The sequence below is a fragment of the Schistocerca cancellata genome, chromosome 7, assembly GCF_023864275.1.
Source record: "Schistocerca cancellata isolate TAMUIC-IGC-003103 chromosome 7, iqSchCanc2.1, whole genome shotgun sequence".
Lineage (NCBI taxonomy): Eukaryota > Metazoa > Arthropoda > Insecta > Orthoptera > Acrididae > Schistocerca > Schistocerca cancellata.
In genome coordinates, this window is record NC_064632.1 from 261137092 (window position 1) to 261152709 (window position 15618).

The window sequence follows — 15618 nt, forward strand, 5'->3', positions numbered from 1 at the left end:
TAAGGTTCACTTACATGGAATGACGAACAACTTCCGGACCAGGGTCTTGTTTCTGAGTGGATCGGCAAGAAGCCAGTCGCCCACAGTGCTGAAGACTATTCCAAACAGCAGCCTCATCAGGTGCGGCAGACTTGCAAAACCTCCCGACTGCAACAGAAGAGCACCGTTAACAACCAGGCCCACTACCACACGTACGCTGTTGGACAATAAAATTACAACACCCCGGAGGCGACACTCAACAAACGTCAAATCTGCGTGAAGTGTAGCACATGTTTGGATACGCAAATGATAAACACTTCAGCGCAGTCGCACAATTCCAGAGTATGCAGACACAATATCGCGTTTCTTAGCAATCATATACAACCGCTCACTTGACGAATGGTCTGTTCCTAAAGACTGGAGAGTAGCACAGGTAACACCCATTGAATTACAGACCCATATCACTGACCTCAACTTGCAGTAGGATTTTGGAGCATGTACTGTACTCGAACCGGCCGCGGTGGCCGACGGTTCTAGGCGCTGCAGTCTGGAACCGCACGACCGCTACGGTCGCAGGTTCGAATCCTGCCTCGGGAATGGATGTGTGTGATGTCCTTAGGTTAGTTAGGTTTAAGTAGTTCTAAGTTCTAGGCGACTGATGACCTCAGATGTTAAGTCCCATAGTGCTCAGAGCCATTTGAACCATTATTGTACTCGAAAAAAATGACTTATTGATACATAACCAACACGGATTCAGAAAATATCGTTCTTGTGCAACACAGCTAGCTCTTCCCATGGAGTAATCTGTGCTGTCGACAAGGGATCTCAGATCGATTCCATATTCCTAGATTTCCAGAAGGCATTTGATACCGTTCCTCACAAGCGACTATTAATCAAATTGCGTGCATATGGAGTATCGTCTCAGTTGTGTGACTGGATTCGTGATTTCCTCTCAAAGAGGTCACAGTTAGTAGTGATAGACGGTAAATCATCGATCAGAACAGAAGTGATATCTGTCGTTCCACAAGGTAGTGTCATAGGCCCTCTGCTGTTCCTGATTTATATAAATGATCTAGGTGACAATCTGAGCAGCCCCCTTAGATTGTTTGCAGATGACGCTGTAAAGTAAAATCATCAGACGATCAATTCCAATTACAAAATGATGATGAAAAAGTGCAAAGAAGGGCAGCTCGTTTCGTGTTATCGTGCAATAGGGGTGAGAGTGTCATTGATATGATATGCAAGTTGGGGTGGCAGTCACTGAAACAAAGGCGGTTTTCTTTGCGGCGAGATCTATTCACGCAATTTCAATCACCAACTTTCTCATCCGAATGCGAAAATATTTTGTTGACACCCACCTACGTAGGGAGAAATGATAATCATAATAAAATAAGAGAAATCAGAGCTAGAACGGAAAGATTTAGGTGTTCCTTTTTCCCACGTGCCATTCGAGAGTGCAATGGTAGAGAAGTAATATGAAAATGGTTCGATGAACCCTCTGCCAGGCACTTAAGTGTGAATTGCAGAGTAATATGTAGATGTAGATGTAAGCAGCAGTATTGCCACAATATACTGTCCATAAGGAGAGATTAGCCAGCGAGTTTCTGATCCAGAACGCATTTCAGTATTGGTTGTTTGCGATGTGACCATGAAACAAGCACGGACAGCTGACGGTTTCTTTCGTGAATACGTTCATTGAATAAGCAAACTTTTTGGCAGTTATGTGAGCTCTGCAGCTTATTGTCATCGGCAGCTTTTCAAAGATTAGCATATTACGCAGATGACCTATTGACAGACGCGAAGGTCTGTGGGATATTACGGCATATCAAGCCGTTAATCACGGAAAGCTTTAGCGAAAGCCGCCAAGTAAATAAAGGAGCATAGACTTTCCATTATAACGATTAGCATAGAATTACAGCCATCCAACTGCACTGATGTAGTCATATTGTCTCTCGCTTGAATAGACCACAAAGCTGTACGAAGCCAAGGAACAATAAATTAGAAAATACGATGCCCAATATCACAAAGATAATTGTATATTTTTGCCTGGTCAGGGTTTCAATCACTTGCTGCAAAGATTTCCACGTAATTTTATTTTTTGAATCAGTTGTTTCGTCATATAACTACGCCGACGATATGAAGACTCAAACCTATACGGTGGAATAGATGACCCCATCAAATACTGCGATAATTCACACAATGATAATTTTCGGTTATTCACTACTTCATGACTTTTCCAGCTAGCAAGCATAATCAGCAAAATACAAACAGCAAAACCAAATTCTACACGTATTGCTTCACAGCCTCCACAACAACTCTCCGGTATTACATATACGTCCACACGACTGCTCTGCAATTAACAATTAAGTGCCAGGCAGAGGGTTTATGCAACCACTTTCACACTATTCCTCTATCATTCCACTGCCGAAAAGCGCATGGCAAAGACGGACTCTTTAAATCTTTCTTTATGAATTCTCAGTTGTCTTATTTTATTACAGTGATAATTTCACCTATATAGGTGGGCGTTAACAACATACTATCGTATCATGAGGAGAAAGTTTATTACTGAGATTTCGTGAAAAGATCCCTCCGCAACGATAAACACCTTTGTTTTCTGACTGTCATCCCCAATTCATGTATCATATCCGTTACGCTCTCTCTCCTAATTTGTGGTGATATAAAATAGCTGCCCTTCTTTGAACTTTTTTTCTATGTTCTCAGTCAATCCTAGCTGGTAAGGAACACACAATGTTCAGCAGTACTCAAGCAGAAGACGAAAAAGCACGTATTGCTTCATAGCCTCCACAACCAAATCTCAGATGTTTCGTTTACATCTACAGCCTCTGTCGTGAATTTGTTACAACTTCCAAGTCTCCAAGCAATAAAACACAGGGTTTGATTCGCCTTCCCCTCAACAGTATCTATCTGATCATTCCAATTTAAGTTGTGCAGAATTGTTTCCCCAGGTATGTAGTTGAATTGACAGTCTCATGTTGTTCTATTCTGGCTAACATGGTATGAGATGGAGTTACACGATTTGGAAAGTACCTGTGGTACAGATTTTGAACTTCTCTTCATTACAGCTTCACTGTAAATTAACAGCATATTGGTGTACTCTGTAGACGTGTACCCAGGCATCCTGTTACTGCAGTGCTATTCACCATAATATCAACTGACGCGTCACCAGGAAGCATGAAAAGAAGACAGAGGACATCACGTGATATTGCGGCATCATACCTTTGGAGAAAAGAGAACCACTTGTATGAATATCAAGAGCTCAGATGGAAACCCAGTTCTAAGTAAAGAAGGGAAAGCAGAAAGGTGGAAGGAGTATATAGAGGGTCTATACAAGGGCGATATACTTGAGGACAATATTATAGAAATGGAAGAGGATGTAGATGAAGATGAAATGGGAGATACGATACTGCGTGAAGAGTTTGACAGAGCAGTGAAAGAACTGAGTCGAAACAAGGCCCCGGGAGTACACAACATTCCATTAGAACTACTGACGGCCTTGGGAGAGCCAGTCATGACAAAACTCTACCATCTGGTGAGCAAGATGTATGAGACAGGCGAAATTCCCTCAGACTTCAAGAAGAATATAATAATTCCAATCCCAAAGAAAGCAGGTGCTGACAGATGTGCAAATTACCGAACTATCAGTTTAATAAGTCACAGCTGCAAAATACTAACGCGAATTATTTACAGACGAATGCAAAAACTGGTAGAAGCGGACCTCGGGGAAGATTAGTTTGGATTCCGTAGAAATGTTGGAACACGTGAGGCAATACTAACCTTACGCCTTATCTTAGAAGAAAGATTAAGGAAAGGCAAACCTACTTTTCTAGCATTTGTAGACTTAGGAAAGCTTTTGACAATGTTGACTGGAATACTCTCTTTCAAATTGTAAAGGTGGCAGGGATACAACACAGAGAGCGAAAGGCTATTTACAATTTGTACAGGAACCAGATGGCAGTTGTAAGGGTCGAGGGGCATGAAAGGGAAGCAGTGGTTTGGAAGGAAGTGAGACAGGGTTGTAGCCTGTATCCGATGCTATTCAATCTGTATATTGAGCAAGCAGTAAAGGAAACGAAAGGAAAGTTCGGAGTAGGAATTAAAATTCATGGAGAAGAAGTAAAAACTTTGAGGTTCGCCGATGACATTGTAATTCTGTCAGAGACAGCAAAGGACTTGGAAGAGCAGTTGAACGGAATGGACAGTGTCTTGAAGGGAGGATATAAGATGAACATCAACAAAAGCAAAACGAGGATCATGGAAGGTAGTCGAATTAAGTCGGGTGGTCCTGAGGGTATTCGATTAGGAAATGAGACGCTTAAAGTAGTAGATGAGTTTTGCTATTTGAGGAGCAAAATAATTGATGTTGGTCGAAGCAGAGAGGATATAAAATGTAGACTGGCAATGGCAAGGAAAGCGTTTCTGATGAAGAGGAATTTGTTAACATCAAGTATAGATTTAAGTGTCAGGAAGTCATTTCTGAAAGTATTTGTATGGAGTGTAGCCATGTATGGAAGTGAAACATGGATGGTAAATAGTTTGGACAAGAAGAGAATAGAAGCTTTCGAAATGTGGTGCTACAGAAGAATGCTGAAGATTAGATGGGTAGATCACATAACTAATGAGGAAGTATTGAATAGGATTGGGGAGAAGAGAAGTTTGTGGCACAACTTGACCAGAAGAAGGGATCGGTTGGTAGGACATGTTGTGAGGCATCAAGGAATCATCAATTTAGCATTGAAGGGCAGCGGGCAGGGTAAAAATCGTAGGGGGAGACCAAGGGATGAATACATTAAGCAGATTCAGAAGGATATACTAGGTTGCAGTAAGTACTGGGAGATGAACAAGCTTGCACAGGATAGAGTAGCATGGAGAGCTGCGTCAAACCAGTCTCAGGACTGAAGACCAGAACAACAACCATTCATGAATGTGGCTAGCATAACATAACAGTCGAACTGCATAAGAAACATCTAGCTTGCAACTGGGTAGCTCTAGTTTGCCTTGTGACGTGGAAATGAACCGTTTGCGGGCATGGATTCCTGCAAGTTCTAGAAGTGTGTAACATGAACTGTGAAACATATCGACATTCGGACATACATAGACACTGCCTGGACGGATTCCTGGCCGGAAATGGAGGAAAAAGCCAATATGAACATGTGTCTGGAAATGCATTACTGCCACAGTAGGTGGCGCTGACAAATGGAAGTGCCTCTGACCACGTGACATGTGCTCCTTGTGTGTTGCATGCTGTGTGATTGACGCAGCGTGCTGTAACCAGCAGAATGGTCCGATATTCATGTCGGGAACAAGCCGAGATGGTGTTTGTGTACTGCCAAGCAGATGGAAACGGTCGAGAGGCAGCACGGCTCTACCAAACCAAGTACCCCCACAGAGACCAACCGAATCACATAACATTTAAAGCCTTTTTTGGGCGTCTGTGTGATCACGGGTCCTTTCAGACAGAAAAACATGCAGAGAAGCGGCGGACTGGGCGTCCACCACATTTGGAGGTCCGGGTTCGACAAGTTGTTGAGGCGAACCCTAGTACAAGCAGCTCCAGGCAAGTGGCCTGTCAACTGCGAACCAGTGTACGATAATGTGTAGCCTGTATGACTACAACTACTATCCCTATCACCTGCTCAGAGAGAAAGGATGATCAGCAGCGGATTTCCTTCTTTGGGATGGATTTTACCGGTGGTTTTTGCACCAGATCGTGATAAAAAAAAATTATGTCATCAGTCCTCCTTACCGATGAAGCAACTTTTACGAGGACTAGCATTATCAGCCTGCATCTGGGGGCACCTGAGGAGCGCTGTGTATGCTGAACCAGTTCGTTATGTATAGACCCTTCAACAGTGTGTTCACGATGCCTGTGACACTATTCAGAGAGACGCCGGAACGTGCGAAAGAGTGTGGCAGTCCATGATGCGACGTGTGGACACATGCCACATGCATTGCATCCTGTGGAGGCCACTTTGAGCATTTGTCGTGATGTGGAGGCAATGCTGCTCTGTATTGTGTTCCTTGACGATATATTCTTGTTGCAACAACACCATCCATTCCTGGATACATGTTCACAGGATCTCTTTCCTTCATTTCCAGTCAGGAAACATTCCCTTTAGTTTGTCAATGTTTTTCATGTTCACCCTGTATGTACATATATCTACATACACACATAAAAACATATTATGTTTACATATACATTCACACCTCTATAAATGTATGCACAAAAAGAACAGTATTACCAGCAGATGGGTCTGAGTGAGATTGACATTAGATTTGTGTATCACTTCCTGCGGACGGGTGTGTGTGTGTGTGTGTGTGTGTGTCTGTGTGATCTGTGCTTTTTTCGAATCACATATCATAGTTTTTAGTTCAAGGAATCTATTGTATATTATGGTTAAAATGGATACTGCCTCAGCTGAATCTGACAACGTTCTAATCTGACCCTAGAGCCTTGTTTAGTTTTAGCGATTTAAGCCGTTTCTCAACGACAGTGACACTACCACCTATATCGATCATTTCTGAGGTGGTGCAAAAGTAAATTGCGATGAGAAAGTAATATGTTTCTTTACAGACCCTGCAATGGAGGGTACTGTGATGTAGACAGTATAGCCCTCAGTGCCTTTATTGTACTGCGTCCAAATTATGCTTTACTGAACATTTCTGAGATGCTGCCGTGCTGACAAAACTAAACTATGACGAATTGTTGAGCTGAGGTTTTGTGAGCGTCCTCCTATAAGAGTAAAATACTCATACTTAGGATCCTTCCAATAATCATCAGTCAGGTACTTGTCTTCCTGTCGGATAGATTTAAGTGTTTGTTCTACAACAAACCGTTCCAGCTATACAGAGTGAGTCACTAACTATTGCCGCCAAGAATAACTCTGGAAGTATGATAGAAGCTGAAAAGTTAGTGGGACAAAACTTGCATGGGACAACGGGGGCCGTAATATGACGTTGGTTTGGTACTTATTTTCTGATAGTTTCTATCGGAACGAATCCAATGATATGTAACAGTAAGCTCTTTGAAGGTCAACGAAGGTCACAAAGGTGGCATGAATGTCCATTTACAGAAGGTGTTCGAAGCGATGACCAGTCAACGCAGAGCTGCAATCTTCTTATCATGGGTTGAGTGGTATTGCTTATCACATCTGCACTTATTGATGCACAAGCTCTGACAATTCTCTCTCGCATATCTTCAGTTGTAGTTGGAACGTCTTTATAAACAATGTCTTTTACCAATCCCCACAAGAAAAAATTCAGAAGCGTCAAGTCTGGTGAACGAGCCGGCCACGACACATGTCCTCCGCGTCCAATCCAACGATTTGGGAATTGTCTCTGCAAGTCATTTCCAGCTATCAGCGAAAAATGTATCGGACATCCATCGTGTTGATACCACATTCTGTTCCTTGTTCCTAAAGGTATTTCTTCCAGTAACAGACCTAATGTTTCTTGCAGGAATGTCGTGTACTTCCTACATTAAGATTTTCTTCAATGAAATATGGGTCTATAATTCTGTCGTCCAGAATCCCATACCATACATTCACCGACCACGGGTTTTGGTGTGCAGCTTGCCTCAGCCAACATGGATTTACAGTTGCCCAATACTACAAGTTATGCAAATTAACATTTCCTTGGTTCGTGAACGTAGCCTCGTCAGTAAATAAGAACAAATTAATAAATGTGGCATCCCTCTGAATCTGAAGTTGAGCCCATCGGCAGAATTCAATGCGACGCATACAATCCGTACCAGTTAATTCTTGGTGGAGGCTGATATGGCAAGGATGATGTTTATGGCGGTGCAGAACACGAACAACACTACTCAGGCTCATGCCAGATTCCCTTGCGATTTGACGCGAACTTCAAATGGTTAAAATGGCTCTAAGCACTATGGGACTTATCATCTGAGGTCATCAGTCCCCTAGACTTAGAACTACTTAAACCTAACTAACCTAAGGACATTGCATGGGGGCTTTATTTTATATATGAAAGAAATGCAAATATTTTTAGTAGCTGTAAGTCCGATTACGCAAGTCTCGTAAACGGCTGGCCCTGACTAGTTTTAGTACGCAATCTGACTGCTTAGAATGACAACAAAGAATGTAAGGAAATTTCTGTTAGCACAATTAATTAATTAAGTCCCCAGCAACTATAAAATCTACGAAGCCAACAAAGCACAAGTGTAGCTGTTCTGTGTGTGGTAGTGTGACTCAACGCACATCTGGCACGGTTCTTCTTCAACAAAACAAGAATTTTTAAATACCAATTATACTGACGTAATAAAAGAAAATTAGAAATACTATAATTGCGTAAGGAAAGCAGAATTACACTCTAATACAAGAACACACGCCAGATGCTTTGTTGACTGAACCTGTAATGACACGTTATTCAGGTCACTGAAAGAATAAAAGAATAAAAGAAAATACCTCCATATATATTGACGAAATGCACTCTGACCATTACAATATCTCTATTAGAACAACATCTGCTATCTCTCCCATCAAATCACTGCATAAAACATGGAACAACACTCTCCACTCCCACATCTCACTCTGATTTCACGACAAGCAGTGTCCACCACAACTTCTCGGTAAGAACTGCTTGCCGCTACGTCTCAATAATCACTGCCAGTGGAGGCGGCGGAACAATACTCTCTGGCACGATCTTTGGCGCTGTGGCTCAGTGTAGCCACCTTTCATATGCCCTTCCTCCACGGGCTAGAATTTGATGGTATTTTTGCCAGCATTGGTGGTGAAAATACCACCAAATTCGTCAAAAAAAAATACAGACAAAAATAAAAGATAATATTAATACGTAAATATCATATAACTAGATAAAATTTTGGCTTTGCACTGACCTTACAATAGCCTAATATATTAAATACAGTAAGGAATACAAATTCTTTCATACATATGACTTCACATAATAGTTTACACAAATATCATGTGGTTAAACAATTCAATCGATAGCGTCAGCAATGACGAATATGAGCAGGTAAGAGTCTTATAACTTTTCACAAACAGTAATACACAAAAAATCAGTTTATACAATTATTCACATAAAATGTTTTCATAACATGTAGTTGACAGTTCCAGCAGTAGCACCCAGCATTGTGGAACAGGTGCAGACTCCAACAGGTGACATCATTTCAGTAGAAGCAGTCCATCAGTGGCACCCAGCAATGTCGAGTAGGTGCAGACACCATCAGGTGACATCATTTCAGTAGAAGCAGTCCATCAGTGGCACCCAGCAATGTTGAGTAGGTGCAGACACCATCAGGTGACATCATTTCAGTAGAAGCAGTCCATCAGTGGCACCCCGCAATGTGGAACAGGTGCAGACTCCAACAGGTGACATCATTTCAGTAGAAGCAGTCCATCAGTGGCACCCAGCAATGTTGAGTAGGTGCAAACAGCAACAGGTGACATCATCTCAGTAGAATCAGTTCCATCAGTTGCACCCAGCATTGTGGAATAGGTGCAGACACCATCAGGTGACATCATTTCAGTAGAAGCAGTCCATCAGTGGCACCCAGCAATGTTGAGTAGGTGCAGACACCATCAGGTGACATCATTTCAGTAGAAGCAGTCCATCAGTGGCACCCAGCAATGTGGAACAGGTGCAGACTCCAACAGGTGACATCATTTCAGTAGAAGCAGTCCATCAGTGGTACCCAGCAATGATGAGCAGATGCAGACTCCAACAGGTGACATCATTTCAGTAGAAGCAGTCCATCAATGGCACCCAGCAATGTTGAGTAGGTGCAGACAGCAGTCCATAATATTCACTATCACTAATCACACTGTTCATCAGTTTATAAGCAGAAACTAAACATGTCCTATTGGCACCAATCATGTAGAAAAAGTACAAGTAACAGTCCATAATATTTACTATCACTGCTCACACTGTTCATCAGCAGAAATTAAACATGTCCTAGTGGCACCAATCATGTAGAAAAAGTACAAGTAACAGTCCATAATATTTACTATCACTGATCACACAGTTCATCAGCAGAAATTAAACATGTCCTAGTGGCACCAATCATGTAGAAAAAGTACAAGTAACAGTCCATAATATTTACTATCACTGATCACACAGTTCATCAGCAGAAATTAAACATGTCCTAGTGGCACCAATCATGTAGAAAAAGTACAAGTAACAGTCCATAATATTTACTATCACTGATCACACAGTTCATCAGCAGAAATTAAACATTTCTAAGTGTCACACATCATGTTGAAAAGTGCAGGTAACAGTTCATAATATTCACCATCACTAATCAGACAGTTCAAGCATGAACAATAGTTTTAATGCACATACAAATGCTTTTACAATGCTCTTACACTAAACATACAAATCATAACAAACACACAAATGATGTCAGATAATTGTCATATTAACTATTACAAGTACATAAACATCAGTAAACCTATAATATTTATGGGTGTCAGTGCAAGCCACTACAAACAAATAAAATAATATTTAGGAGATAGGTGGGTAGGATTAGGAAAGGAAAACACACAAAACACACACACTCATCTTTCATCCACATTAAGTACTACTGTGTAATTGAATAGTGTTAACTGTGTAATTGCAATTCTGTCAAAATTTGATGTTCATCATGTGTATCAAGTGGTAGTGGCAGCAATGTATAACAGTCAATAATAGTTAAGTCAACGTCATAGTCATCATGTCAAGACCAATGTTTGCCAAGCCAGATCAAAATGTACGGTTGCTGAACAACTGTCAGTGTGCCAAGATATGCAATGCTTCCTCTCTCCAAAAAAAAAAAAGTACATACTGCTTAGTGATTTAACAAAGTGTGTGTAGACAATCTTCCTTCCATTTTAGTGTTCTAGTCTGCTATCTTCATCCTCCTTGTTCCATATAGACCAACAAAAAAAAAAAAAAAAATATGCACCTCACTTACTTTACCTCTTATACTCCAAAACTCCAATCAACTTCATATAATCTCAATACCTCAATAATACCTCTTCAATACGTCGATACATATAAACCTTATTGCCAGTATCATTTCACTTCCATAACAACTCTTTCCTCTAGTCAGTCTCCTCGAACAAGTACAGATAAAATCCTAATGCAAACCTCATCATCCCATACAATCCGAAGACACACTGTCAACACACAACCTCTGTGTAATCCATCTGACCAAAATCTTCTACTCATTATGAATTATAAACAAAGAATGCATACATGACCTCTAACAGACTTAGTTCGAATAACTCTCAGTAATTAAGTACGATTACGGAGTGTGAATGATCCTAATTTTTTTACAGTGTGGACACCACTTCAAGAATTATGGCAAACAGAAGCAAACATATGGAGTATTTCTTGTGTCAAGTGTCACTTCCTATTTCAGTTGCTCACGAAAAATGCAGTGTAATAACTGTCAATGGTCTAAACCTAGTTTTGGTATGTCATATCGTTAGCTTCCTTCCCATTAGCATAAATTTATACAGCTTCCATAAAACCTCCAGCTCATGTGACTTCTGTGATGTTTCTTGTACTAAAGTCGCTCGTCGAATTACTGCAGTTCATTTTCTTATGTTAAAATATAAAGCACTGAGCGTAAGCAAAACAAGCAATAGCGAGTAAATATACCAGTAGTGAACAGAATGTCAAGAAGTGAATGCAGCACAATTTCTTACAACGAGGCTCTGCCAAGTGAACAATCTGTAACTAGTACCATAGTGTAACCTAAACTCTATGTTCATTCACAGTATATCAGCATTTCTATATACCAAATTAAAGAGTAGTTGTGACGACAAACAGAGATGTATAAATATGCAATCCATACGCATAGCAGCAAACATATATCTTACGTACTAAACAGGTCATTAGCATCATATCATCATAAACAAATAAATGTTCATATGTAATCTTAATAAGTAAACATGAAGGCGCAAGCAAATAAGTAGACATGAAGGCGCAAGCAGATAAATCACAAAGTATAACTTACATACCTAACCACATCAGCACAATTAATCAGGTGACAATTATAATTTAAATAAATAAGCACAGCAGGCACATAATAAAAAAAATATGACATCAGTGAAAAAGCAGTGCAGTCAAGCGATGCATAATATACACAAGTTACAACCCAGTTCATTAATAATCATTGTCAAAATCAGTTAACGTACGCAAGCACGTCGCTTCACAAGTAAATTCATAGAACATGAAATTAGTACAAAGTATGAATCACGTAATCGCGAGCAGCAAATTACGTCTAAAGTACGTACCTAAGTGGAAATATGTTACCTGAAAAATAAACTCAATTAATAGTTATCTTTTTTTAGTTTATTAGTTTCTTCTTGGAAATTACATTCTTCCTGAAAATTTCTCGATAGCAAGTCGTCTTAACGTCGGACACGCACAGAATTTACCTGAAGTTCTTAAATATTTTATAGAACCGTATCCTGAAAAATACTGAATGTTAATACATAATTCATCAAGTCATTATAGCTTTATACTGATTTTATTCGGAGAAAGACTGTGTATTTGTTTACGGCTGTCAGTGCATTCGCACTGAGCGCTCGATCAGCTGTAGGCGCGTGACGTAGGAAGTGATTGTTTGCGGTCAACGACTGACTTGTGCGGCGCGCAGACTTGACTGTTGCTTTGAGTATGTGCCGCCGCCAAAACACAGCGCGGTGTCCTTGTACTCTCTGCGTGTTTACAAGTAGCTGTTAGTCTCTCAAAAATATGTCATTCCACAAAAATTTTAACGTTTGATATATGATGTATTCCCTTAGAGCGTCGTGATTTAAGAGTTTCTACTTCAACAGTGTTATCATGAATAATTTTGCGAATTCTATATGGACCGTTATAAAGCAGAAAAAATTTGCGACACAAGCCTTTTCCTTTGTGAGACAAACGATGAGACTTAATTAACACCTTCTGACCAACTGACAAGATTTTTAAACGACCAGGACGCTTAGCTGATTTCTCTCTTCTAGCAGCCGCAGATGCAATATTTTGTAGAGCCAGATTCACAACTTCAGAATGCCGCAGTTTCCGTGAAGGCGGAAAAGAAACGATTTCAGAAATGCGATTTGTCGGTGCTTTATTTTTTAATATCAGTATAGGTGGTAAAGAAGTTGAGTCATTAGGAAGTTCATTCAGAATGTTTTGAAAAATATGAAGATACTGATCCCAAGTTCTGTGATTCTGATGACAATAAAGACGACACAATTTATTGATTTCCTTCATCCATCTCTCTGAAGCGTTAGATTGAGGGTGAAAAAGTGAAATGAAAATTGGTTTAATCTTACGACGCTGTAGAGCACGAAGCCAAATTTTAGAACGAAACTGTGATCCATTATCTGATATAACCTTATCAACATGACCCACTTCTTTAAGAAAATGTTTGATGAAAGCATTAGATACTGAACGAGCTGTTGCTTTGTGTAACGGTGTAAAACACACATATTTTGATGTCAACTCCACTGCTACGAAAATGTACGCAAAATCATTAGTAGATCGAACCACTGGACCGAACAAATCGACTGCAGCCATGTCCTTTAATTTCGCTGGAATGATAGGAAACAACGGTGCTCTGTGAGAAACTGTTGGCGGCTTAGCCTTTTGACATAATTTGCATTTGGCCAGAACAGATCGAATACGTTTTTCCATATTACTGAAGTAGCAATTTTCCTGTAATTTATGGAAGCAGTTTCTGGGACCAAAAGTGTGCATAACTAAAATGCGTATACCAAATCAGCTTATTAACCCACTCATCAGGAATACAAACTAACCAAACAGAGTTGTCGACCGATTTTCGTTTGAAAAGAATGTCATTGCGAACTAAATAATGCTGTCTAATCGCTACGCTTTCCTTTCTCCTCCACTTCTCCTTAATGTCCTTCCAGATTGGATCCTTATTTTGCTCCTTAGCAATGTCCTGGAGCGAAGACGAAATAAAGTTCTCAAACGCAACACCTTGAATATACATCAAACAATAATTGTTTTCCTTGCAGTCCTCTTCAGCACTTTGTTTCAAACCCATAGGTGCACGTGATAAAGCATCAGCAACAATATTTGAAGAACCCTGTATGTAAACAATACTAAAATCAAATTCCTGTAGGTACAACGCCCATCGTGACAATCTACCATGAGTTAATTTTGTCGACATAAGAAATTCCAGAGCTCGATGATCGGTATAAACCTTAGTATGTCTGCCAAACAAAAATGTGCAAAATTTTGTAAAAGCCCAAAAAACAGCCAAAGCTTCAAGTTCCGTAATCGAATAATTCTTTTCTGATTTAGAAAGAACACGACTTCCAAATGCAATAGTCTTTTGTACTACAACGCCGTTTTCTTCTATCTCTTGAAATAAATGTGCACCTAGGCCTTTGTATGATGAGTCCGTCGCCAAACAAAAATCTTTGGATAAATCCGGATGTGAAAGAAGTGGAGCAGCAACTAAAGCATCACGAAGTTGTTCAAATTCTGACTGAGCTTCCTCATCCCAACACCAATTAGATTTCTTTCCAGATAGTTCACATAAACGAGGTGTGGCCAAATCGTCCAATCTAACAAAGCGCCTAAGAAAATTACAGACACCAAGGAAACTACGAACATCACGTTTTGTGGTAGGAACAGCATAATTACGAATAGCGTCTAAATTTTCTGGATCAGGAAGAATACCTGCTGTAGAAATGATGTGACCGAGAAATTTCACCTGAGAACGACCAAATTCAGATTTTTCTAAGTTCACTGTAATGCCAACTCTTGCAAAAATACTTAATAATGAATCCAAAATTTTGTTGTGCTCACTCCAAGAATTCTTAGCAATAAGAATGTCGTCAACATAGAAGTAATATTGTCACGAAGATAAACAGGTAAAATTTCATTTAAGCTACGAATGAATGCTGCTGAAGATACAGTAAGTCCAAACGGTAATTTCCGAAATCACTTTTGGGTAAAATAGTCATATCCGGTTATTTTTTACACGCTCTCTAGATAGATTGATAGTTGAAGAATTGTTTCGATAGATGCAAAGAATAGTGAAAGAGTAGGCAGCAGTGCAGAAAACTAAAAGAGAAATAGCACCACTACAGCTCGGGGCCCTATGCTCGCTACGGCACATATTCATTAAAGCGTAATGAATCCCCTGAGGTCTTTAATAGCTGCACATAATTTTCAGTTTGTTACTTAGTGGCAAATTTAGCGGAAGTGCGTACGTAAATTGATCTAACCATGAACATGGATATATCTCATTCTTAGAATTACGAAAGATCTTTAATTTCCGAACAGTCAAAAAGTGTTTATAGTCAAAGTTTTCGCCTCGTGGCGACAAAGACCTACCGCGTCTGTCCCAGTCCCAATGTCGATTATTGTCAAGTTCGCGCGCCTGGCGCTCTCTTGTTGCATCCCGTAAATGAAATAAATTACTTTCTTCAAAACCCGCTGCTATCGGTGATTCCAAATTTCTTCTAACGTCCTTTCCTACGATTTTGCTTTCAATTTGTTTGACTTGCTTTTCTAATGTCTCAGATTCCTTTTTAACGCGTTCATTAAATTTTCCCTGATTTTCAACATGTTTATTTATGCTCTGGTACTCTTCGGTTTCTGAAAATGGCAATGGAGCTGTGTCATCTG

At 40.1% G+C, this 15618-nt stretch overlaps 1 protein-coding gene across 1 annotated transcript in view; it reads right to left on the minus strand.

Moving 5' to 3' along the window:
• Positions 1-15618, minus strand: part of LOC126092726 (sialin-like) — a 181382-nt gene that overhangs the window by 103456 nt on the left and 62308 nt on the right. The window contains exon 5 of the mRNA XM_049908451.1: positions 15-147. Within this exon, the coding sequence (XP_049764408.1) occupies positions 15-147 (133 nt within the window). The remainder of the gene's footprint in view (positions 1-14; positions 148-15618) is intronic.